The sequence below is a fragment of the Cebus imitator genome, unplaced genomic scaffold (assembly GCF_001604975.1).
Source record: "Cebus imitator isolate Cc_AM_T3 unplaced genomic scaffold, Cebus_imitator-1.0 Scaffold205, whole genome shotgun sequence".
Taxonomy (NCBI): domain Eukaryota; kingdom Metazoa; phylum Chordata; class Mammalia; order Primates; family Cebidae; genus Cebus; species Cebus imitator.
In genome coordinates, this window is record NW_016107520.1 from 2,938,546 (window position 1) to 2,963,534 (window position 24,989).

The following is a 24,989-nucleotide window of genomic DNA, read 5'->3' on the forward strand; positions in this document are numbered from 1 at the left end:
TTTGAGACGGAGTCTCACTCTGTTGCCCAGGCTGGAGTGCAGTGGCACGATCTTCACTCACAGCAGCCTCCGCCTCCCGGGTTCAAGTGATTTTCCTGCCTCAGCCTCCTGAGTAGCCAGGAGAGGTGCGCATCACCACACTCAGCTAATTTTTGTAGTCTTTAGTAGAGACACAGTTTCACCATATTGGCCAGCTGGTATTGAACTTCTGACCTCGTGATCTGTCCCCCTCGGCCTCCCAAAGTGCTGGGATTACAGCTGTGAGCTGCCTCGCCCAGCCTAACATTAACTTTTTGAAAGTAATCCAGTCTGACAAATATTTCAACAGTCCTACAGAGAAATGAATGAAATAAAGACTTTGTAATGCACTTTTCATAAAATTAAATTTGTTCAATGTAAGGAATTTACTTTTATTAAAAACTTATGTCTTTTCTGTTGATCTGGTGGGTTTTCCCCCATCATACCATTTAGATCAGAAACCGCCAGCAGTATAGTTGGGTTACTCCTATTCTGCTTAAATTCCTGAATATTCCTCTACTCATCTCCTACATGAATTTCAATTATCCTTAGGCATTTCATAATTTCCCTCATTTGTGCTAACCAAATTTGTAGGGTAAAAATCTGGGTGCAACTATATTGTACAGAACAGACAGGATGGGTTATAATGAGTAAGTTATAACAATGCTTCTACTTTATAAGTATACTATTCTTCAAGCAGAGGCCAAGAGTCTGTATTAAGTTAAATGTCCCATGTATTTAAAAGATGCAGATTAGGAGTATAACATATCATTGTGTAGGATTCGCCAGCTTTGAAAACATCAAGAAAAGGAAACAACAGCATAAAAGGCAACAAATAATACATACTAATTTTCAAACTGCCATCACAGATATTCCACAAAAATGTCTAACAAATTTAGTATAATATTCCTGGTGAACGTCACTTTTATTATGAAAGACAGTTACATCTCTGAAGCTGATATCTAAATGACTTTTTTTTAAAACAACTACTACTACTACACACACACACACACACACACACACACACACATTTTTAAATAAAACACTTCTCACTAGGTGGCCAGTGTCAACACTCCTCCAGGGAAGCAGTTGAGGAGCCCAGCAGAAAGACTCTGGATGCCAGGGGACAGTGGGACTGGTGCAGGGAGGATGGTGGGTGTAATGTGTCTATCTTAGCCCTGCCATTCCACAGCTGTGAAGAAGTCACTTGAATTCTCTGAATCCTTTTCTCATGTCAGTGAAATGAGAGAGCTGAACTATATCAGTGGTTGCCCAAGTCTGAGAACGCTTTTTCCTCCTCAGATAAATTCTCATGTGGAAGTAACATAGAAGCCAGGCAAGTGGCTCACGCCTGTAATCCCAGCACTTTGGGAGGCCACGGCAGGCAAACCACGAGGTCAGGAGTTCAAGACCAGCATGGGCAACATGGTAAAACCCCATCTCTACTAAAATACAAAAAATTAGCCGGGTGGGATCGCACACGCCTGCACTCCCAGCTACTTGGGAGGCTGAGGCAGGAGAATTGCTTGAACCTGGGAGGCGCAGGTTACAGTGAGACAAGATTATACCACTGTACTTCAGCCTGGGCAACAGAAAGAGACTCTGTCTCCGAAAAAAAAAAAAGAAGCGACATGGAAAACAAGTAAAAAAAATTTAGTTCTAGATGAATAAAGGGTTCAGGGGCCCACAGCCCCACCTCCGGGCCCACGCCTCATGCCCATCCCACAGGACACACGGGCTTTGTGGAGCCAGATGATCTGGGTGCCTTTAAGTCATCAGGCAGATGGAATGAAGTGTCAGCCATTCTATTCAACAGCTTTTGTCCTTGGACAATTAACCTGAAATTCAGTTCCCCCCATATGTAAAATGGGAACAAACACCTGGTGTCAGAGTGAAATAAATGTGAGTTTCCCCTTCTAGGCTTCTACTCTCCAAAGTTCTTCAAAGCTTCAACATTATCAGTTTGTGTAGTTCTTTACATCCCTTTTTCTATAGCCAGAGCCACACCATAGGTCTCGGGCACATCTGTTTCCTCCTTCCTACTAAGTGCCTTAAAGCCCTAAGTACACACACTCCCCCACCCCATCACTGTTGCTCCAGTGTTAGCATTTTCACCTCGTCTTCCCACCTTACTCTGTCACTTTAATTCTTTTCAGGGTCCTGTAATGACAGAAATCTGAAGCTCCTTACTATCAGATCTCTCCTCAAGGAATAAGAAGTGATTCTCTGTTCTAGAGGAACAGAAGAGGACAAGGACAAGAAAGACAAGAGCAAGAAGAGGACAGGACTGGCTACCTCACTTGAGTGAGACCTTCTCCTAGTCCATACCAGGGCCTTGTGCAGCACCAAGAGTCCAGGGCTCCTCTGAGCAGGAAGGGCCCCAGCTGCTGCCGTATGACCTTGCAACATGGTGGGAACCAACAAAGGCTGCTATCATGAGCATGGAGATTTGGTTAGTGACACTCCAGGGACTCAGCAGGAGTCTTGTTCCCACGTGAGTGTCAAGGATTAAGGATCCAGGACAAAATCAGAGCCACCGCGCAGGATAAGAGAAATAAGAACTGGATCAAAGTGCCTTCTTTCTGATTTTGGCCATGTTGCTGAGATGTGTGTGGGCACATTCTTCTAGCATTCTCTTCTCAATGCTCTTCATCTGTATACGTGTGTGTGTGTGTGTGTGTGTGTGTGTGTGTGTGTGTGTGTGTGTGTGTGTGTGTTTGTGTATCTATATGTCTGTAAATATGTACAGATAACTCTAAATTACTTGGTCAGTCATGGGAAAGGAGATTTTATTTGATATATGAAAAGCTATATCCTTACTATCAATATTCAGTAATTTACAAATAATATGCAACCTTGACTTACCTTTTAGCTTGACTTTTTGGATCATCACATGGTTTAATGATCTCTGTGACACTGACATTTTCCTGGGGACTATCTTCCAATTCTTTGGCACTGTCTTGATTTAAGTTAGTATCTTCTGGATCAGCCTTTACTCCTTCTCCAGTTCCATTTACATTGAAATTGTCATCATAATTCTAAGTAATAAAACATACACACCATTACAAAATAAATACAATACCACTACTAGCTTTTTATGTGATGTTGCCAAATAGTTATATATCTTCAGGAAATAAAAAGGAGAAACGGGTAAGTTGAAAACATGGTTGTTCATTACAGAGATGTGAAATTAGGGGAAATCTGGAAACAATCCAAATGTTCAAAAAGTGAATGCTTAAATATATGAAGAAAAATTCTGAAGTGCCTAAGTATCATGTTTCCAAAGATATGCAATTATGTAAAATAATACAACATATTAGCAAAAGTAGAAGAGAGAAAATTATACCTACAGTGTAATCACAACTTAATTCATTATTAAGTAATCTCTACAGGAAAAATTAAGGATGATAGTTTTTCATATTTTCCAAATGATAAGCAAAGAGCAACTATTTTTCTACAGTCACAAACCGCAACAACAGGCATTATAAAAGAAAGAGGCCGGCATCCAAAACAGATGGGTACACCTATCCTCACTAAGTGCACCCATCTGTTTTTGAGCAACATTTTGCCACATTTGTGCTCGTTCTCTCCCCCTCTTCTCTTTCTCAGCACACACTTTTCCCCCCAAGCCATCTGAAAGTGAGCTGCAGGTAGATATGAATCTTTGCCAGGTACATCCTAAGAATCAAAACATTCTTTGGCAGATCCACAATACTCACACTCAAGAATCTAATGCTGCCGGGAGCGGTGGCTCACGCCTGTAATCCTAGCACTTTGGGAGGCCGAGGTGGGTGGATCACCTGAGGTCAGGAGTTCGAGACCAGCCTGGCCATCATGGAGAAACCCCATCTTAAAAAACAAAATAAAACAGAATAGAATACAACAGAACAGAACAGAATAGAATAAAACAGAATTGAACGAATGAATAAATGAATGAGTGAATTTAAAAAAAAAAAAAAAGAATCTAATGCTGATATTATCTGTTACACAACCCACATTCAAATTTACCAATTATTCCTTTTCCTGTATAGGAACATACGGATGGGGGTATAATCAGAAATCACATGTTGTATTTTGTTGTCAGGTATTTTTAACCTCCTTTATTCTAGAACAGTTCTCTCACATTTTTGTTTCGTCTTTCATGATGCTATTTGACATTTCGTAGAATGTCCCATAATTTGGCTTGCTTTGGTTGTTTCCAAATGATCAGATTCAGGTTAAACACTTCTAGCATAATACTATAAAAATAATCCTGGGAAGCAAAATGCCAATTTGTCCCATTTTTCAGTGATATTATTAAGTTTGATCATTTGGTTGGGGTGGTATTGCCAGATTTTTCAACTGTAAAGTATATTTTTCCTTTTAAAATTAATAAGTAATCTTCAGAGTATGACTCTGAGATTGTCTGTATATCCTGTCCCCAATAACCATTTACTGGGTGTACTTGGAATCATATTGATGATTCTTGCTGGAAACATTTATATACTGGTGGATGTAAAAGAGTGATTTTCTCTATTACTTGTGTCATTTGCATTTGCACTAATTCATATTCTTCTGTAATAATAAAGCTTTCCCATCTCCTTTCTCCAACTCTTTTTTTTTTTTTTGAGACAGTCTTGTTCTGTCACCTAGGCTGGAGTGCAGTGGCGTGGTCTCAGCTCACCACAACCTCCATCTCCCGAGTTCCAGTGATTCTCCTGCCTCAGGCTCCCTAGTACCTGAGATTACGGGTGTGCCACCACACCTGGCTAATTTTTGTATTTTTAGTAGAGACGGGGTTTCACCATGTTGGCTCAGGTTAAACATAAATCTCTCCCCATTTGTTTTGCCTTTACTGTAGTGGTACTGACATACACAAAGGAAAGAGAAAGTGTTAAACTAATGATTATAAGGTGTTTGGATGGATGATGGTAGAAGTCAATTTATAAAAGGAACACATATTTGCTATGCAGTTTTATAACGGAAGCAGAGTTCCAAATTACAATTTTAAGTGATTAACTCATGTGTCATGTATCATTTTTGGAATAGGAAACTGATTTTAAAAAGACTATCAAATATATTATTATAACCATTTGGATTAATAAGCCAAATCTAAAGTTTTATTAAAAGTCATTAATACGTTAAGTTTTCTTAAAAGTATTTAATACTTGCACCACTGCACTCCAGCCTGCGCAACAAGAGCAAAACTCTGTCTCAAAAAATAAATAAATAAATAAATTTAATACTTAATGTAAGTTACTATAACTAGATTATACTAAAATGGCATCAAACCAAATATCCTTGGTAAAATGGACAAATTCACTGTTTTTACAGATGTAAAAATATAATACCATTTTATTTAAAAATAGTCCTTAAGACAGAGAATGAATTTGGATGCCAGCTGTGAAATATTTAAATTACTTAAACTTCTGAAAAATAGAAATTTTTTTTCAAGAATCACAATCATTACAAGTTTCTAACCAAATGTTCCTTTTGCAATGTTTATGTTATTGGCAGAATAAACTTAAACAATGACCAACCCCCAGATTTTCCTATTTCCAGATTTTAATTGTTGTCTTGATTTAAAAGCCCTTTTGTGAGATGTATTCAGGTTTTTAAAATATTAAAAATTCAGTTAATTCATCCCAGGAGAATTCTACATGCACACTTGTTAATCACACTGGCAGTCGCAATCAAGTTAGTTATTACATACATAAAAGGGGAGATGGAAAATTAAAATTAAAAATATTTCCAATTCATTTTTTTTCTTTCTTTTTTTTAAAGACGAGGTTTACCAATTCCTTTTAATCAATCTTACAATCAACATAAAATTATGGAGTTTAAGTCTCTCTCCTTAATACAGACTACACCAAATCAATTAAGAGAAGAGCACTGCAACTTCATAGTTGGCATTTAATGGTAACAAAACCTTTCGGGCATACCTGTGCTGGTTTCTGTTTCTTTTTCTTCTGTTTTTTAGAAAGCCTAAGAGCAAATATAAATCAAAGTGTCAAATACTTGACTCTGTAAAGATTAAGTGAAAAAAAAAGTTGAAACACTAGTGATAAAGCAGTAAAATAGAAGATTAAAAATATTTAATATCATAAAGCATTAAAAGGAAAATATTCACATTGTCATTTTAAAGAATAACAAAAGGCTGTAATTCAACGGACAGTAATCAGCATATCAATTGCCAGATATAAAAACTGCTTTTAATATAATAAGTTCCATAAATATAATAGTTGATATTATGTCTGTATCCACTTCAACACTATAAAGTTCCATTAACTAGAAAATATGGAGGCAACATTAGCATAACAGAATAACTTCCTTGGGATAAAAGAGCCTTTAAGGCCAGGTGCGGTGGCTCATTCCTGTAATCCCAGCACTCTGGGAGGCAAAGGCAGGTGGATCACCTGAGGTCAGGAGTTCAAGACCATCCTGGCCAACATGGTGAAACCCTGTCTCTACTGAAAATACAAAAATTAGCTGGATGTGGTGGTGTGTGCCTGTAGTCCCAGCTACTTGGAAAGCTGAGTCAAGAGAATCACTTGAACCCAGGAGTCATGCCACTGCACTCCAGCTTGGGCAACAGAGGGAGACTCCATCTCAAAAGAAAAGAAAAAGTCTTTAAATGCCATCTCTGAATGTAGTAAGTATTTTAAGTGACGTTTAATATTTAGAAGTACCTTTGTTTTGGTGCATCTTCCATTTCTTCCTCAGAATTGTCATCTAATGGATTTTCATCAATTTGAGGTCTTGAAAAATTTTCTTCCTCCTCCTCTAGTTGTTGTTTTAGCAAGGCCACCATTTCCCGATGCTTCTTTGACTTCTCATGGTTCTTCATGCTGAAAGAGCAATCTGATGTGAGCAGTTGCACCAAAATTAGTTTGCATGTCCAGATACTGTTGCTGGATAACTGCAACTAAGATAAAATTTGCTTTTTCCCACTAAGCAAAACGTTTATGATTTTTTTTCTTTTGTTTTTATTTGTTCATGATTTTATACAGAGAAAGAGAATGCGTCAGGATTCCTCCAGCAGTAAGCACACTGGTAGCTTGTGGCCATGCTCTTTCTTCCCATGCCACAGCTTTCCCTGCCTTTCTCTGTCCTTTCATCTACATATGTTTTCTTCCTTTTGGGGGATGGGGGAATGTGGTGGGGGGGGTGGTTGGCCAAATTCTCTACTTATTATTTTGATTTTTCAATTCTTTTTTTTTTTTTTTTTTTCAAGCTTTTTTTTTTGACTAACCCCTTAACACTGAAGATTCATTTGGGAGCTGTTTTTTCTCTCTTTCTATATACAGGATAAAACAAGGCAAGTTTAAAAATTCTTTATTTGAATTTTAGAGAAATAACAGGTATTGTATTATAAAGACTTGCTTGGAAGTATGAAATAGTCTGCTGTTATTATTTCTTTGGGTTTTGCAAACCAACATCATTATTAAGGGAGAGAACGGTACATCTATCTGATTTTTCAATTCTTAAAGCCTCCCCCATTGTTTCCTTTTAATTGCTAAGTATTTGCTAGTGTTTTTACTTGCCAGGCCATCCTACAGACTTGGAGGGATCACTGGGAAATTAGAAGACACACATTCTAATGTTAAAAGGAAGAGCCCCCTAGACTAGAGAAATGGTGGTGGGAGGGCTTGAAATACAAGAGCAGTTTATAGCCTCTTACTTTTTCACTATCTGCTTTTCACCTTCTCGGGAGAGGTCTCCTTCCTCACTCCCATCACCGTAATGTAAGTTCAGACACATCTCCACCCCTCGGTTCAAAACCCAACTGGCAATGTCTGTCTCAGCACACCTACAGGCAACTAAAAAGCATCCCACAAAACAGAGCTGACAACATAAGTTACAAGCGTTAGATCAACTAAAAAATAGTTACCTTTGTCAACTATCTACTTCATCTCATCTGTTCAGGCTTTTGGTATTATAGTTTTGGTTGCTATTTTTCTTTCCCACTAAAATTCTCCTTCAGACCAAGCTACCCTGGAGATACTGGAACACCTTGTGACAGAAAGTAAGTCCTCCAAAAAAGTTATGGTAGCATGTCAAAAGGACACAGGAACTGGCTTGAAGGAATGCTCACTAACCAAATCTGGAAAAATTTGAGCATGAAAAGGTGAGTAATGAATTATAAAACATTGATGGACAGGCGCAGTGTCTCATGCCTACAATCCCAGCACTTTGGGAGGCTGAGGACAGATCACAAGGTCAGGAAATCGAGACCATCTGGCCAAGATGGTGAAACCCTGTCTCTACTAAAACACAAAAACATTAGCTGGGTGTGGTGGCACATGCCTGTAGTCCCAGCTACTCAGGAGGCTGAGGCAGGGGAATCGCTTGAGCCCCAGAGGCAGAGGTTGCAGTGAGCCAAGATCACGCCACTGTACTCCAGCCTGGCAACAGAGCAAGACTCTGTCTCAAAAAAATAAAATAAATAAAATCTTAAAAAACTCATAAATTCCCATTGATAATGGACAGATAAATGGATAAAAGGGAAGACTCCTGTTTACAGCAGAAAGCCAAGTGCCGCTGGAGGGGGCACTGGCACTGGAAAATCACCATTCTGCAACCATCATAATAAAGCTGATACAAGCTAAAACCATCAACAGTTGCTACAGCTATGAGAAGCAGGGTATCTGCATAGTTTTAAAGTGTCTCCTCACCAATTAAACATGTTGCAAGGAAAAACTTGTTGCAAGGGAAAAAATACTAATTCTATAGTTATAAATTTAGATGACACCGTGATTGGGTGATGAAATTATCACCACAAATGAGGGGCAGAGGACTTTACCCGTCTCCAGCTATGAATCCCTGAGAGCAAAACATGTTTGTGCAACGTCCCACCTGGGGCTGCATAACCTGAATCTAATCATGAGGAATGGACAAACCCAAAATGAGAAGACTTCTATGAAAAAAGTATTTTAAAGAAACAGTATACTTCTGAAATGTAAACAGCATAAAAGACAATACAAGCTGTTCCAGATTATGATTCCAGACTGGATTCTGTATTGAAGTGGAGAAAATTCTATATAAACAGTTGATTGGCAAAATTGGAATATAGGCAGTAAATAAGATCAAAATACCATATCAGTGTTAATAATTTCTTATATTTGGTAGCTATAGTGTGGTTACATAAGAGAATAACCTTATTCTTAAGATACAGTGAAATATTTAGAGGTAAAGGAACACTACATATGTAAGTTACTTTCAAATTATTCAGAATAGAAACTGTGCGTGAGTGTGGAGAAAGAGCACATGCAAACGGTGCAAAACGTTAGTAACAGGTCAGTCAGACACACTATATTATCTTCTCGCAACTTACCTTTAAGTCTATTATTTCCAAATAAAAAAAAATTTTAATCTCCTTCACTGACTTTTTTCTTGCTTGATTCTAATTTTTCTCCTCTTTCTAATTCCCTTACTGCTCCATTATTTCTCCTTGAGGTCATATGGTAATACCACGTATAACTCTCATAACCCCATTCTCATCCTTTGGCCTCCTTTCTCTCTTAATGCCCATTTTGTTTCTTTTCCCTTGCTGATTCCACTCTCATTTTCTCCCATGCTCTTTCCTCTCTCCTTTATAATAATGGTGACCTTTTTAATACTTCTCTCGTTATCATTGTTCCCCTAAGATGAAGTGCTTCCACTTCAGCAAAGAAACTCTAAAGCCCCTATATTGGCAGCATCGGCCTGCATGGGACAATGATGGTAGGATGCGAGTCTGACACCAACAACGGAGAGAGATGATTAGACATGGTCTAGACTTTTCACCCATGTGACTATGTCTTCTTTGCCAAAACAAGCAATGTTTATTTCTGGAGACAGTGCATGTGTTTTAAAAGCAGCTCTTATATAGGAATACTGGGATGGTGAGCATCAGCACAATAGGTTTAACTGTAGGTACAAATACCTCTTCCTCCCCTGCTGGAAAGGAATCCCCCAAGACAGTATGTGGGACTAGTTATCAACTGCTACAAGCACATTCTTTTTAGGACTTTCAAAGTGTTACACTTCACCTCAAAAGAAAACAAAAGAGGTGGGCACCATGGTTCACACCTGTAATCCTCCCAACACTTTGGGAGGCTGAGCCGGGTGGATCACCGGAGGCCAGAAGTTTGGCACCAGCCTGGCCAACATGGTGAGACCCTGTCTTTACTAAAAATGCAAATATTAGCTGGGCATGCACCTGTAGTCCCAGCTACTCGGGAGCCAGAGGCAGGAGAATCACTCAAACCCAGGAGGCGGAGGTTGCAGTGAACTGAGATGCCACTGTACTCCACCCTGGAGACTGAGTGAGACTCTGTCTCAAAAAAAAAAAAAAAGAAAAGAAAAGAAAACACAAGTTCAAGGATACTAAACTTATTCCTTTTAGCTGGGTGCGGTGTGGCTCACTCTTATAATCCTAGCACTTTGGGAGGTTGTGGCAGGTGGAGTGCTAGAGCCCAGGAGTTCAAGACCAACCTATGCAACATGGCGAAAACACAGCTCCACAAAAAATACTTAGGTTGGTGCAAAAGTAACTGCGTTTTTTGCCATAAACTAATGACAAAAAATATAGTTACTTTTGTACCAGCCTAATGCAAAAATTAGCTGGATATGGTGGTGGGTGCCTATAGCCCTAGCCACTCAGGAGGCCGATGCAGGAGGATCACCTGAGTCCAGGAGGTCAAGGCTATGGTGAGCCATGATTGTGCCACTGCACTCCAGCCTGCGTGACAGAGACACCCTGTCTCAAAAAAATTAAATTAAATGAAATAAATAAACTTACGCCTTTTCTGTCTTGAACGATTTGTCACATGCTGGGCAGTAGAGGTCATCATAGAGCTCAGTGTCCTCTGCCTCATCACTGTCTTTACCTGTGAAAGGGAAGCCTGTAGTTAGAACCCTCTTAGATCAGAGCATAAATCTAAAATATGTTAACAAATTTCACCTCTTTGGTAAGAATCTAAAGCTGCACACAAATTAGAAATTAAATTTTTTTCTTTACCAAAAAAAAAAAAAAAAAAAAACAATGCTATCAGGCTTTGAGTTGGCTTTTTAAAAGCAGCACTATACTATAAGGAAAGGCTTCCAAATAAAGCACCTTACCTTTGAAGTTCTTTTCATACATCTACTTAGAAGAAGATTTAAAACATCCTTAAAGTCTTGGATGTGAGCTAAGTTTAAAAAATTAAATCCCACTTTCATAGTTCTACCACAAAGCAGTTTTTCAACAAAGGTCTTTTCTTAGTTTACCTTTTGAACAAGATTTGATCCAAACACATTTACAACTGTGACTTACTCTAAATACTTAATAAACTTAGTTTATAACATCCCATCACAGTAAGACTGATAGGTCATAAGTTAACATATTACATGCAAAGTTTAACATTATAAACTTTTTATGATAAGCTTTTGGCTTTATTAACAACTGAGTAATTACTATCAGTATAGTCCACAAAAACAAAGTGACTAAAAAGTCCAACTGAAATTATTTTCACAAATCCATATTCTATTTTTGAAGAAACAAACAGGTAAACTGTCACTTGGGATTATAGGACAAATAAATATCTCAAGGTATATCTTCTATATTCTACGTGTTCATTCTTTACAAGTGATGTCAGTATGATTTTGAAGGACTCTCATTCAAATCATAAATGACCAAACTCTATGCTATCTAGTGTTAATGTTTAATATATGGTGTTAATTTTCCATTACAGTATTGTATAATATATATGAAATTTTAATTAATCAAATAGTTAACAATATTGGATTTGAAGCAAAAAAAACTGGATCTAACAATGATCATATGTTCTCAGGCACATCTCAGCTTCTCAGAGTCCTAGTTTCCACAATGGTAAAGTAGAGACAATTCCATGAGCAAAACCTCCATGTAGGGGAAGCTGTGTGAGGACCCAGTGAGATCTTGTATGTGAAAGGACTTTATAAATTGTAAAACTCTATGTAAATTAGGTCACCTCACATTTATAGAGCGCTTTATAATTTTCAAAGTGCTTACAGAAGTACTACTTCTAATTCATTAATAAAACACTTCCTTTCATAGTCATTTTGAATGAAGTTTGTCATTTCATCATTTGGGCTACTAGTCCGAAAAATCACATTTGTAGATAAGGTAAAATTGGGTCAATTTTATTCCTCACGAAAGAGTTAAGGACAGTGAGGAAAATCAGATATACAGCTATTCTCAAAAATGCCTAATCTTTGCCTTTTCAGGTAGTCAAATACCTGTTCTCTAATGACAGTGGCAGAGAAAACATTTTGGCACACCAAAAGGAGGCCCTCTTTAAAGTCAGAAGGGAGAGGAAGAATTTATACACAACACATAGATTGTCATGCAATATCAGCTTTTCTAGAAACAGTTACTATTAAAACTTGATCTATAGCTTAATTGAGTTTTCTTTAATAGTCACACTTGTAAACATGGCCATTTGTCACTTTACGCAGCTAGAAGTACAAATTGTTTAGCACATGGTCAGAAAAAAATTTGTTAATCAAATTACTTTAATTAGACTAGCTCAACAGACTGCTTTGGGCCCATACAACATTGTTTTTAATTATCTGCCACATTTAAAAATTGGGAAACGTCAAATAAGTGGGGAGATTTCCAGCTTCACTTAAAAAACAAACAAAATAAATATCATAAAAATAAAAACTTTGGCATAATCCTGACGACAACTGACTGGAACTCAGGTTTTCATCTGTACTGCCATTCCCTCTTGCCTTACACAGGCAGGCACCTGAGTGTACACCACTGTGGACAATGACTTTTTTTTTTTTTTTAATCTCTTAAAAAATGGAGAACATTACCATCCCGCCCATCTTTGAGTTCATTTTCTTCCATTTCGTTTTCATCTGACCCATCTCCAAACTCCTTCTCGTACCGTGCCTCCATCTCCTGGAGCTCCTTCTCCAAATTGGCCATGGTCATCCAGCTCTGTTCTCTGTACTGCTCCGCCAATCTGCACACATACAACATAGTCTCATAGAGACAAGCATGCCTCTACATTGTTTTCACTTCCAACTTAGGCTTAAAATCCATCCCCTCTAGAGAGCTTGCTCCAAGCTTATTGATACTTACAAACTTAAAACCAAGGCAAAGCCACTTAAACCTGTTTATCTGTTACATGTAACTCAGCAGCTTATTGAAAGTCTTCAGATGATTTTAATTTGTGTCGGTAAAGTGTTAATTTTCAAAAGATGAGGGTGGGATGAATAGAATTCTTAAGAAATGAATAATTTTTAAAAGAATGCTATAATGCTCTGGGCACAATGTTTTTACAGTAACTTTTAACAACACAGCTTTAGAGGAACTAAAGTGAACTGAGTATCTCAGAGTACATTTGACTAAAACGCAATACTGCACAGTAGCTAAAGCAGGGAAGTCTAGAGTCAGAATTCTCAGGTCCAGTTCCTGGCTCTATCAACTACTGGCTCTGTGATCTTAGGCCTGTCTGCCCTGTTTTCTCAAAAGAACAAGGAGGATTAAAATCAGAGAAGTTACTTCACAGCATTGCTTAGAACATAGACTTGCACAGAGGAATAATTCAATTAATGTTATTAGTTAAAATTATTAAATTTTACAAGAGTCTAAAGGATCTCTCAAACGTAAAGAGTCTCTGAAGAAAAATACTAATTCAAATAAAAAGTTTAGGTCAGCCACAGTGGCTCATGCCTGTAATTCCAGCACTTTGGGAGGCTGAGGTGGGCAGATTACTTGAGGCCAGGAGTATGAGACCAGCCTGGGCAACAGGGTGAAACCTCATAATTACTAAAAATACAAAAATTAGCGGGGGGTGGTGGCACATGCCACCACCTACTTGGGAGGTTGAGATAGGAGAATCACTTGAACCTGGGAGGCGGAAGCTACAGAGAGCCAAGATCACATCACTATACTCCAGCTTGGGCGACAGAGCAAGAATCCATCCCCCAAAAATAATTTTGATACAGTAAATGAAAAAACACTATCCAATGCCACAATTTTAAAAAGAAGAAAAAGCAGATGAAGCCGGGCTAATGACTGACCCTGACAGAACCCAACATGAGCATGACATGAGATACCTCTGGTGCTGCCTCTGACCCCACTGATACTGAGAAGAGGACCCCACACATGCTACGCACTTGGCCTGCTTTAGCTTCTGCTGCCGCCTCATCTCTTCAGCTTTCCTCGCCTTCTCTGCATTCTGTTCTTCCACAAGTTTTCGATGCGCCTGCACTCTTTTGTCTCTTTTACGAATGAAAGCTACCAGCTGACGGACAAGCTCGTTCTTCTCTTTCCTTGCTTTATCCCGAATCTTTTTGTTTTCTTTTTCCATGGCTCGTTTTTCCCAGCGGTTTGAAGCCTGTCGTGTATCATACTCTTCCTTCCATGCAAAATTCTTTTGAGTGCAGAAACTCTGCCAATAAGCGTAGAAAGGATGGACTACCTAGCAACAAAGAAAACAGATTAACTTCTGGGCTTTTTAATTTTAGAACGGCAGTAAATATTAGTGATGCAAAACATCTTTTAGCTTTCATTTTTCACGTATATAATACTTCTATTAATCACTGGAAAAGACAGTACTTTATGGCTATTCAGAATAAATCACTCTTCAAAATGGACTTAATGAGAAAATAAAAATAGCCTTACTAATCACTGGAAGGGACAATGGTGACTAAGTAAATAATTAGTAAATAAAAAGGGAAAAGTGAAGAGGGAAGGTTGCAAGAGATCCAAAAGCTACTTCAGAAGGGAAGAGAGATGAAAAGGGGTCATGGGATAGGTCCGAAAACTAGAACCGACTGTTTTAATACAAGGAAATGGGAAGCTGGGAGCTGTGGCTCAGGCCTGTAACCCCAATCCTTTGGGAGGCCAAGGAGGGAGGCCAGGAGTTCAAGATCAGCCTAGGAAATTTAGCAAGATCCCATGTCTACAAAAAAATTTACAAATTAGCTAGATGTGGTGGTGTACACCTGTGTTTCCAGTTACTCAGGAGGCTGAGGTAAGAAGATTGCTTAAGCCCAGGACTCTGAGGCTGCTGTGAGATATGATCATACCTCTGCACTGCAGCCTGGGTGACAGAATGAGACCCTGTCTCAAAAAATAAAAGAAAAAAATGGCACAGTGATAAACACTAATTATAGAACACAATGCATTTTTCTTTTACCGTATCATAGTCACTCTGGGAGTCTCCAAAAGTTGGGAAATCATCAGCCTCTTGCTCTAACACAGATTCTAGTTCTTCCTTTGCAATCATTTCAAAAACATTACGATACACCGTGTAAAAGCCCTACAAAACAGCAACAAAAAGAAATTCTTAATACTTCTGCAGCCTAATCACAGAATAAGATTTTGAAATATAAAATGAAAAATTTTAGTGTTGAAGAATTTGGGGACCAAGTTCAGTCACTATAAGTACATTTAGATTTCAACTGGAGGTTTTTATACAATGACAGTTTAAATATGAAGACAATGCATCTTCAGTTTTCAAAATGAACACTGCTTCACTTTCTGTTCAAAAATAATGTTAAGAATTCTATTTGTATGTGAGTCTTAATGAAGTCCTTGATAAGAAATTAAGGGTGATTTCATTTATCTTACCTTTTCATCATCTCCATAACCAGAATAACAGGTAACAGTGAAATAGTGTAGCAAATCTAAGCTGTCATCTTGATATTCTCCATCAAGCCCACCTTTAAGTAGGGCCTCTCTATGATTATCATACCTGAAAAACAAAAATTGGAATCATCAGTAAAGGCTAAATAAATAAGAATTCAAAGGGATTTCCTGCTCCTTTTTAATATTATTACTCTACATTTTTGGCTGTGGATATGTCCAATCTGTAATCAAAAAATTTTAAGAAAACAGCAACATGAAAAGACTTCATAATCTTTCCTTATGAACTGTGAATTACAACTAGGCCTGCAGCTTCTGATACATTACACAATGCTAGCCCATATGAACAGGGGAATTTAAAAAGCCAGGGAATTTTCATGACTGTCTCTGAGTCCTGCATTTCCACAGGAAAGAAATATAAAACATGACATAGGAAATTTGGCCCATAGAATCATTACACATCTGTGGTTTGGAAATTTACCAAGATGCACCAGAATAAGATTCTTCCTATGTCTATGTCAACTTAATCTAGGGGCTTCAAACACATACAATTACTTCTCAAAGTAACTCTGTAAAGGCAGTTATTATCTCCATCTAAAAGGAAATGGAAGCTCAGTGGTATTACATAATTTGTCATCCATAATCATAAACCCAGTAAGCAGCAAGGTCAGAATTCAGAAGCAGGTATCCTACATTGGGAAGATCAGCTCCCAGCCACCACATGGTACTGCTTGCAGGCAAAAAGAGTTAAAGCAAGAGCTTTGAATAAAAAGACAAAGGATCAGAAAATCCCAGGGATCAGAGAACAACCCAAGATCTTGAGAAGAGACTAGGCAAAAGGAAGTCAGGAAAGAATTTTCAAGTTCTGAGAGGATGGCAAAAGCAATTCTAAGACCAGATCTCCAAATTCCTTGGGTAGGGAAATGTTCAGAATCCTCTCTTATTTTCTCATAAAATACAATTTTATAAGAATTTTCTTTACAGCCTTTCTTTCTTGACAATCACCTGTGCTGTACACTGTTTAACAGAAAGATGATTTGTACAGTAGCTCTTTGTAAGAGTAGGATCTTGCACGGTTATGTCAAGGCTTAAAACCCTTTTCTTTGTGGCAAAAGATTGAGAATCTGAAAACACAGAACTTCAAACATAGTAGTTTTCACCTGGAAATGATTATAAATGATCAGACCATCATTAGTAATATCTGTCATAGATACAGAAGCTTAATTCAATTCCTTTACATAGTTTCTAGGATTACTATCCTTGTATTTAAACTCTGTACTGGCCAGGCGCAGTGGTTCACACCTGTAATCCTAGCATTGCAAGGTAAAGGCAGGTGGATCGCTCAGGAATTCAAGACAAGCCTGGCCAACATGGTGGAAACCCTGTCTCTATTAAAAAAACAAACAAACAAAAAATTAGCCTGGCGTGGTGGCTCACACGTATAGTCCCAGCTACTCAGGAGGCTGAGGCTGGAGAATCACTTGAACCTGGGAGGGGGAGGTTGCAGTGAGCCAAGTATGCCACTGTACTTCAACCTGGGTGACAGAGCTAGACTCTCTCAAAAACAAAACACAACACAACACAACACTGTATCTGTTTTTAAGGATAAGTCAACATTCTTCGTGTCTGGTACCAGTAAATTTGTCATACACCAAAGGGTATTTAATGAGAAGTCACCTAAAGTATAAAAATTAAAAATTATCACCAAACTTTGTTTCACCCCCCACGAAATCAGACAGTTGGAGCAATCATTTCCAAGGTTTCTTCGACCCAAATATTAGATTTTATGTGATGACTAGGTGACAGATGTTTCGGAACACAGCAAAAACCATTTGATGTATTAAATTTGAAAAAACACCACCTATATTGATAATTGCTCCCAACATCACAAACTAGGATGGGAAGGACAGCATGATGCTCACCATGCTCTTTCCTGAGGGTCACTCAACACGTCATATGCTGCTTGGATTAATTTAAATTGTTCAGCTGCTTCTGCGGCATTATCCAGATTTTTATCTGTCAAAATAAAGTCACAAAAATTTAGTCAATTGAAAACGTAGAGGGCAGAATCTAAATAAGACCTCTTCCATCAGAAATGCCATAAATAGATGAGAAGTGTACAAAACAAAGACATATAACTAAGGCAAAGCAGAGAGATCCCGCACAACAGTCAATAATCAGGATTATTGGTGAAACCCCATCTCTATTAAAAATACAAAAAATTAGGCCAGGCACAGTGGCTTATGCCTGTAATCCCAGCACTTTGGGAGGCTGAGGCTGGCGGATCATGAGCTCAGGAGATCGAGACCATCCTGGCCAACATGGTGAAACCCTGTCTCTACTAAAAATACAAAAAAGTTAGCTGAGTGTGGTGGTGCGCACCTGTAGTCCCAGCTACTTGGAAGGCTGAGATGGGAGAATCACTTGAACCCGGGGGCAGAGGATGCAGTAAGTCAAGATTGCACCACTGCGTTCCAGCCTGGGTGACAGAGCAAGACACCATCTCCAGAAAATTAAGTCAACTGGATATCCACAATGAAAAAACCTGAGTAGTATAAATTTTACTTTTAAAAGGAGTAAAATAAATAAAATCAGTTCTAGAAAGGCTTATTCTGGGGCCAGGCGTGGTGGCTCAAGCCTGTAATCCCAGCACTTTGGGAGGCCGAGGCGGGTGGATCACAAGGTCAAGAGATCGAGACCATCCTGGTCAACATGGTGAAACCCCGTCTCTACTGAAAATACAAAAAATTAGCTGGGCATGGTGGCACGTGCCTGTAATCCCAGCTACTCAGGAGGCTGAGGCAGGAGAATTGCCTGAACCCAGGAGGCGGAGGTTGCGGTGAGCCGAGATCGCGCCATTGCACTCCAGCCTGGGTAACAAGAACGAAACTCCGTCTCAAAAAAAAAAAAAAAAAAAAAAAAAAACCCCATTAAAAAAAAAAAAAAAAAAAAAAAAAGAAAGGCTTATTCTGTGCTAGATTATGTTCAGTGCTCACACTGTTTTTTTCTTTCTCATCAGTGCATATTAAAAGGAATCTCATAAAGTTTAAAAAATGTACACTAATCAGTTATTCTTTCATTAGCTGTGCTTTCTGAACCACAGAATTCAGAAAGTGACTTTGCCTCCAGGTGGTAGTCAGCTTACAAGACAGCACCCCGCCTTCTCCCAGCATTCACATCTTGTACAGTCTCTCCTGTGTCAGCAAGGTTAGTCTGTGTGACCAACAGTAGATGGCAGAAGTAATGGTACTTCACTTCTGAGATAGGGTTATAAAAGACTGCAGTTTCTACCTTGGGTTTTCCCTTCGATCACTCTGGGAGTGGCCAGCTGTCATAGCATGAGCAACTCAGGCTGCTTACAGAGAAGCTCATGTGGTGAAGAGGCCCCAGCCAATAGCCAGCAGGGCACTGAGGCCTGCCACAACTGTGAGTCGGTCTTTGGTGAGCTGCTGTGTTGGTGAGCTGGAAGCAGGTTCTCCCAGATAATGAGAGTGAGCCAAAATCACTCAGCCCAAGCCGCTCTCAGATTCTGATCCTTAAAAATTATGGGAGTCCATACGGTGAACAGATGCTTGCTGTTTTTGTTGTTTGTTGTCTTAAGTCCTAAGGTATTGGTAATTTGTTACACAGCAATAGACAACTAATACATTCAGAAAGTAAAATATTTTGAATTGGAGCACACTAAAGTTCGTTACGCTACAGCTCAATACTTCCCCTTCTAAGAAGTTAGAAGAAAACATGACAGCAATGTACCATCTACAAATAGTTTTGCAGCCCTAGAACATGGCTCTTCAGGGCTTCCGGCTGCCCATTCTCAGATACCATCACACTGATGTCATAAATTATGATGCTATTCTGAGAAGATATTTGCATTCAGTTCCTAACAGGTTTAGTTTTAACTGATATTTTAGTTATATTTTAGTAATAGTTAACTGATATTTTAGTCGTATTTGTGTGCTTCTTCCTTGCACTGATTTCTAATTAATCACCAAATCTGGTCTTTTCTTCCCAACATCTCCTCCCTTTGGGCTTTCCCCTTCCCACTGACCCCGAGCCTGGCTTGGGCCCTTACCTGTCCACTTGTGGACCCTCCCTCTGTCTCCAGCCCTCTTCAATCCATTCAGTTGCCTTCATAGTACCCTCCCAAGGCAGCTTAATAAAACCAGACACAACTCTCCATTACTTAGCAAAGCTAATTTCACAGTTCTTAGCCTAATATTCAAGATCAGTAATAACCCAAACTCTTAAGAATATGCTTCTACACTAACCCAAATTCTAAGAATATGCTTCTACACTATTTTTACATTTATTAATTTTGGCTTATATCTTCTAACTTGCTGCTATGATGAATATCAGTTCGTTTACTTCTGCTCTTCTATTTATTTTATTATTTATTTATTTATTTGAGAGGAAGTCTCACTCTTGTCCCCCAGGCTGGAGTGCAATGGCCTGATCTCAGCTCACTGCAACCTCCATCTCCCAGGTTTAAGCATTCTCCTGCCTCAGCCTCCTGAGGAGGTGGTCTTACAGGTGCCTGCCATCATACTGGGCTAATTTTTGTATTTTTAGTAGAGATGGGGTTTCACCATGTTGGTCAGGCTTGTTTCGAACTCCTGAACTTAGGTGATCCGCCTGGCTTGGCCTCCCAAAGTGCTGGGATTTACAGGCATAAGCCACCACACTTGGCCCTAATATATTTATAACCACATTTTTTCAGGTCTCTGTTGGTAAGCATAACTTTAAGTAACAGATCCATACCTCTATCCCTCATTCCATCAACCATAGCCATTCCCTTTTGACTTTGTGTTCCTGGCCCTTCCTTCCACTCTTCTCTCAATCCATATTTTTCAGACTTGCAATAAAGACCACCCTCAATCAAACTGTGCCCTGGAACATCTATTGTCCTCCACCATGCTATTCTCCGTATTGTTGAGTTCACTTTTCCAAACTACATTCCTCTAAGATCCAGTCCAAACTCCTCTGAGAAGGGGAAGAGTCAATACAAAATGATAACTCCCTCCCTGAATTCCTGGAGAACGTATTAGTTATTCTATTAATCTAACTACCAATTTTGCATGTTGTAATTTTTTTTGGCAGTTGTATTTAACTTTTCGTTTGTGTGAGGCAGAAAGTTGTTTTCCTAACAAGACTCTAAGATCCCTGTCTTAGCATTTCCAAATCTACAAAGCAGTAGAGTACAGTGACTTGCATATATTGGATACTCTGTAACCGTGTGTACTGATTAATACTAATATGAAAGCCTATTCATATGAACCTCAAAACGCTGAGCATCAACTACAGTCTTAGTTTCCCAGCCTGGAAGATCAAATTACTTCATAAAAGTCACACAGGCCTGGATTATGGCCCAATGAAACACCCAAGGGAAGGATACTTCTAAAACATACAAACTCCACTAGGGAAGCTGCCTGATTAACTCTTCCTCGGCAGAAGCATGTCCAAAGTGAAGTACAGAGTCTGCTTAAACAGCCTATTAAAAAAAAAAAAGCGCATCCCTATTTAAAAGATATTTTACTAGCTCTCATGTCTTAACTAAGAAAGGAAAGGAGCCATACATCAGATTTAAGTATCTAGGATTACCGGACGAAGCGGAGGGCAGCCGAGGAAAAACACCGAGAGGCTGCGCTGCAAGGGACGCAGGAAAGGGCAAGCCTGGGGCAGGTTCGAGTTCCGAGTCCCGGAAAGCTCCCTCTTGGTGTCAGCGTCCCGGTGGCGGGAGCAGGTGAGGTCGCGGGACCGCAGTTTTCCCGCACAGTGGCGACGCAGGACAGGGGTCGCGGGGATGAGGAGACGGTGTGTGAGGCGAGGGAGGCCTGGGCGGAGTGCTGCGTCCACCAAGGCGGACAGGGCGGCGCCGGGCACTGGCCCGGCCGGGCAAGGAGCTCCGAGGCCGCCGGGTCGCGCCGAGTCCGCCCGGAGGAGGGGAAGGTCGTGGAGGGCCGGGTTTCTCCAAGGGGCCGCGGCAGCTGCGAGCCAGGTACCTACCCGGGTGCCATTTCAGGGCCAGCTTCCGATAGGCCTTCTTGAGCTCCTCCTCACTGGCGTCGCGCCGCACCCCCAGCGCCTCGTAGTGACACTTCATCGCCGGACCGGGCGGCCGGCTGGCGCTGGGGCCCGGGACGGGATCGGGGTCGGGGTCCTGGCTCCGGCCGAAGCGGCGGCGGCGGCGGCGCTGGCTGTCCTCTCCTCCGGCGGGAGTCCGCCGCCCGCACCGGGCCAGCCAGCGAGCGCGGCGGCGGCGGCGGCTGCGGCGGCGAAGGGCGGTGGAGGCGCGCGGTGGCGGCGGACTACGCGGGCCGCGGCTCGCGGGAGCGCAGAGGGGGCGGTGCCTGCGGCCCCGGCTTCGCATGGGCTAGGGGTGGGCCCTGTTCCGGAAGAGGCCGCGCGGGAGGAAGGTGGAGCCTAGTCCGGGTGAGAGGCGGGGTCGCGCAGGAGGAAGGTGGAGCCTAGTCAGGGTGAGAGGCGGGGTCGCGCAGGAGGAAGGTGGAGCCTAGTCAGGGTGAGAGGTGGGGTCGCGCGGGAGGAAGGTGGGGTCTCGGCGGCGTGAGAGGCGGGGCCCCGAGGGAGGAAGGCGGGGCCTCGGCGGGGCCGCCCCGAGGGAAGGTGCGGCCTTCGCGAAGAGAGAGGCGGGTCGCGCGGGAGGAAGTCGGGATCTTGGCGGGGAGAGAGGCGGGCCGTGCGGGAGGAAGGCGGAGCCTTGGCAGGGAGAGAGGCAGGCCGCGTGGGAAGAAGGCGGGCCTCGGCGGGGAAGCGCAGGAGGAAGGCGGGGCCTTGGGGTGAGTGGCGGGACGCGTGAGGGAGGCGGGGCCACGCTGGTGTCATTGTGAGGGGCACAGTTGGCGGTCAGTGTGAGTGGCAGCCGACCTGAGGGCTGCATGGGGAGGTAGAAGCTGCGATGGGAGAGGATTCTGGAGAATATCTGATTATACGTTCTCAATAGAGCCCGTTTTTAAAGATGAGGCGATTCAAGCTCCCAGTGGTCAAGTGATTGATTGGCTGAAGCCTCCTCAGCTAATACAATAGCAGAATTCAGTTGGACTGAATACCAGGGTTTTTATCTTTTCAGTTCTCTTCAGCTGCCACTTAAGATCTCTGGTATTGATCTTCTTGACCAATATGCATGACAAAGGACAGTAGGATTATGTAATCGGAAACAATTTAAAAGGGAAGGCGTCAACTCAGAAATAACGAAGTGGGGCGCGGTGGCTCACGCTTGTAATACCAGTACTTTGGGAGGCCGAGGTGGGCGGATCACCCACCTGTTGGGAGTTTGAGACCAGCCTGACCAACATGAAGAAACCGCATCTCCACTAAAAAAAAAAAAAAAAAAACAAACAAACAAAAAAAAAAAAGCCGGGAATGGTGGCGCATGCCTGTAATCCTAGCTACTCGGAAGGCTGAGGCAGGAGAATCGCTTGAACCCGGGAGGCGGAGGTTGCGGTCAGCCAAGATCGCGCCATTGCACTTCAGCCTGGGCAACAAGAGCGACACTCCGTCTCAAATAAATAAATAAATAACGAAAAGCCTTACCACCAGTGTGGGTAACCCCCCATCTGGTCACCGAGGAAGGAGGGCTAAGCAGATCCCCCGCACAATTAGTGCCTAAAGAATATCTTAGTTTATAGTGTTGCTACCCAGTTATTTCCTCTATATAATCTTTTATATAATCAATCATGTATTAGTTTATAATGGGAACAATTAGTGCCTGAAGAATGTCTTACTACTCAGTTATTTCCATATATATATAAAATTATATCTTAGTTCGTAGTCGGAGGAATGCCTAGAGCAGACACGGTGCAGAGCATGATTTAAGGGAAAAAGTTATACCAGGACAAGAATCTATGGCCCAGGCGGCAACATTCCCTATTGTCAAGATACCCGCTGTATGGTAGGCTTGGAGCGAGAGCCTCTCCTCCTGAAAAAGGAGTTGCAGTACCTTGCGTCCGGTTCTTGTGGAAGACTGTCCTTAGACCGGCAATCCCACGAGCGACCGAGGGCTTAAAACCCCTCGGGTATAATCACGTCCTGGTAGCTGTATAACCTGTCAAATCTCCAATGACTGTGCTGGCTCGGAGCATCCTCCTATAGAAATCATTGGAAGCTGCCAGCAGGTGGCGGTAGATCCTGTCAGCTCTGTCGCTGCTGTGTGACTCAAAAGCATCCTCCTAAAGAATTCTTTAGAAGTAGCCTGCTCCTAGATAAGAGATATTGCACACTGCACTTTTCATTGCGCATGACCCACCTCCTAGCCTAGGCGACCCAATGGGGGTGGACCCCTTGCTACACACGGCCCACCTCCTTGACTTCGTGACCTAATGGGGGTGGACCCTTTGCTTGTCGCACACGTGATTCTCTTGACCCTATCACTGTCCTTGAGATGACTTCACCCACTACCCTTTCCCCTGTCTTGTACCCAATAAATACAGATGCTCCTGGACGTTCGGGGCCTCGCCTGTCTCTGCTTGTAAGTGGCGTGGCCCCCCAGCCCAGCTGTCTTTTCCAGTCATTCTGTGTCCTGTCTCTTTACCTCTCGGATCCTGCCCCTCAGCACAGCGATAGTGGACACCCCATGACCCTTTCGGGATGTGGCCCTGCACACCAACATGGATGAAATTGTGCTGATCTATCCATCCATCACGCTTTAATCCTAACTTTCTGGCCTCTAATCCAACCTTTCCAAGATTGGTTTAGGTTAAGAAAGCAGTTAAAGGATAGTATTTAACCAGTAGGTTTTGGTTGATCTGACTAGCTGTATTACATTGTATTACGAGATGGGAGATCTGTACAACTATTCCAAACACTTTGATAAGGTATCAAAATACCATAATTGTTTTTAAAATGCATTAATACACCAGTTTATTTCACTATAATGTGGAATGTTTGCATGCATCAGGTTTGAGTTGTATTTACCAGCCATGTATGGTGAGCTGCATTGCTAATATCTATTGCACAGGGTTGGGGTACCCAAGCAGTTTAGGAAGGTTATCCTTCTTTTCCCCAATATGCTGCCCACAGTGCAACAGAAGAAGCCAGCTCTAAGCTTAGCTTCATCAGGTTACTTCACACACCACTGTCCAACCAACTCACTACTCACAATTCATACACTTCCCTTTTTTCCAGAGGAAGATTCTACACAGTCTGACTTAGTTGGTAAATTGGTAATGGATAGGGATTGAGAAGTCTGAATTTGGGGGAAAATGAAACCTTTCCCCTCCTGAGAACAGAATTGGGATGATGGGGGGAACAAAAACGGACAAGAAAAGTAGTTTTTTCTCCCTCCAATTTAATCTGGTTTTGGATACAACCTCTAGGAATCACCTCTTTTACCTTCTAAAGAAAGAGGGATTTTTTTTTTTTTTTTTTTTTT

General features: G+C 41.2%; 1 protein-coding gene across 2 annotated transcripts in view; it reads right to left on the reverse strand.

Moving 5' to 3' along the window:
* The window catches only part of DNAJC21 (DnaJ heat shock protein family (Hsp40) member C21), a 27,491-nt gene extending 5,559 nt beyond the window's left edge, over positions 1-21,932 (reverse strand). Inside the window, exons 1-11 of one of the 2 annotated variants that reach the window (XM_017548284.1) lie at positions 21,608-21,932; positions 17,527-17,620; positions 15,590-15,713; positions 15,156-15,278; positions 14,131-14,435; positions 12,820-12,971; positions 10,781-10,868; positions 6,687-6,845; positions 5,940-5,982; positions 3,562-3,696; positions 2,884-3,056 (exon numbers count right to left, since the gene is read on the reverse strand). In XM_017548284.1, coding sequence (XP_017403773.1) covers positions 2,884-3,056; positions 3,562-3,696; positions 5,940-5,982; positions 6,687-6,845; positions 10,781-10,868; positions 12,820-12,971; positions 14,131-14,435; positions 15,156-15,278; positions 15,590-15,713; positions 17,527-17,620; positions 21,608-21,704 — 1,493 coding nt within the window. In that variant the 5' untranslated portion in view covers positions 21,705-21,932. The remainder of the gene's footprint in view (positions 1-2,883; positions 3,057-3,561; positions 3,697-5,939; positions 5,983-6,686; positions 6,846-10,780; positions 10,869-12,819; positions 12,972-14,130; positions 14,436-15,155; positions 15,279-15,589; positions 15,714-17,526; positions 17,621-21,607) is intronic. The other variant, XM_017548281.1, reaches the window with a different exon arrangement.
* Positions 21,933-24,989: the final 3,057 nt, after the last annotated feature.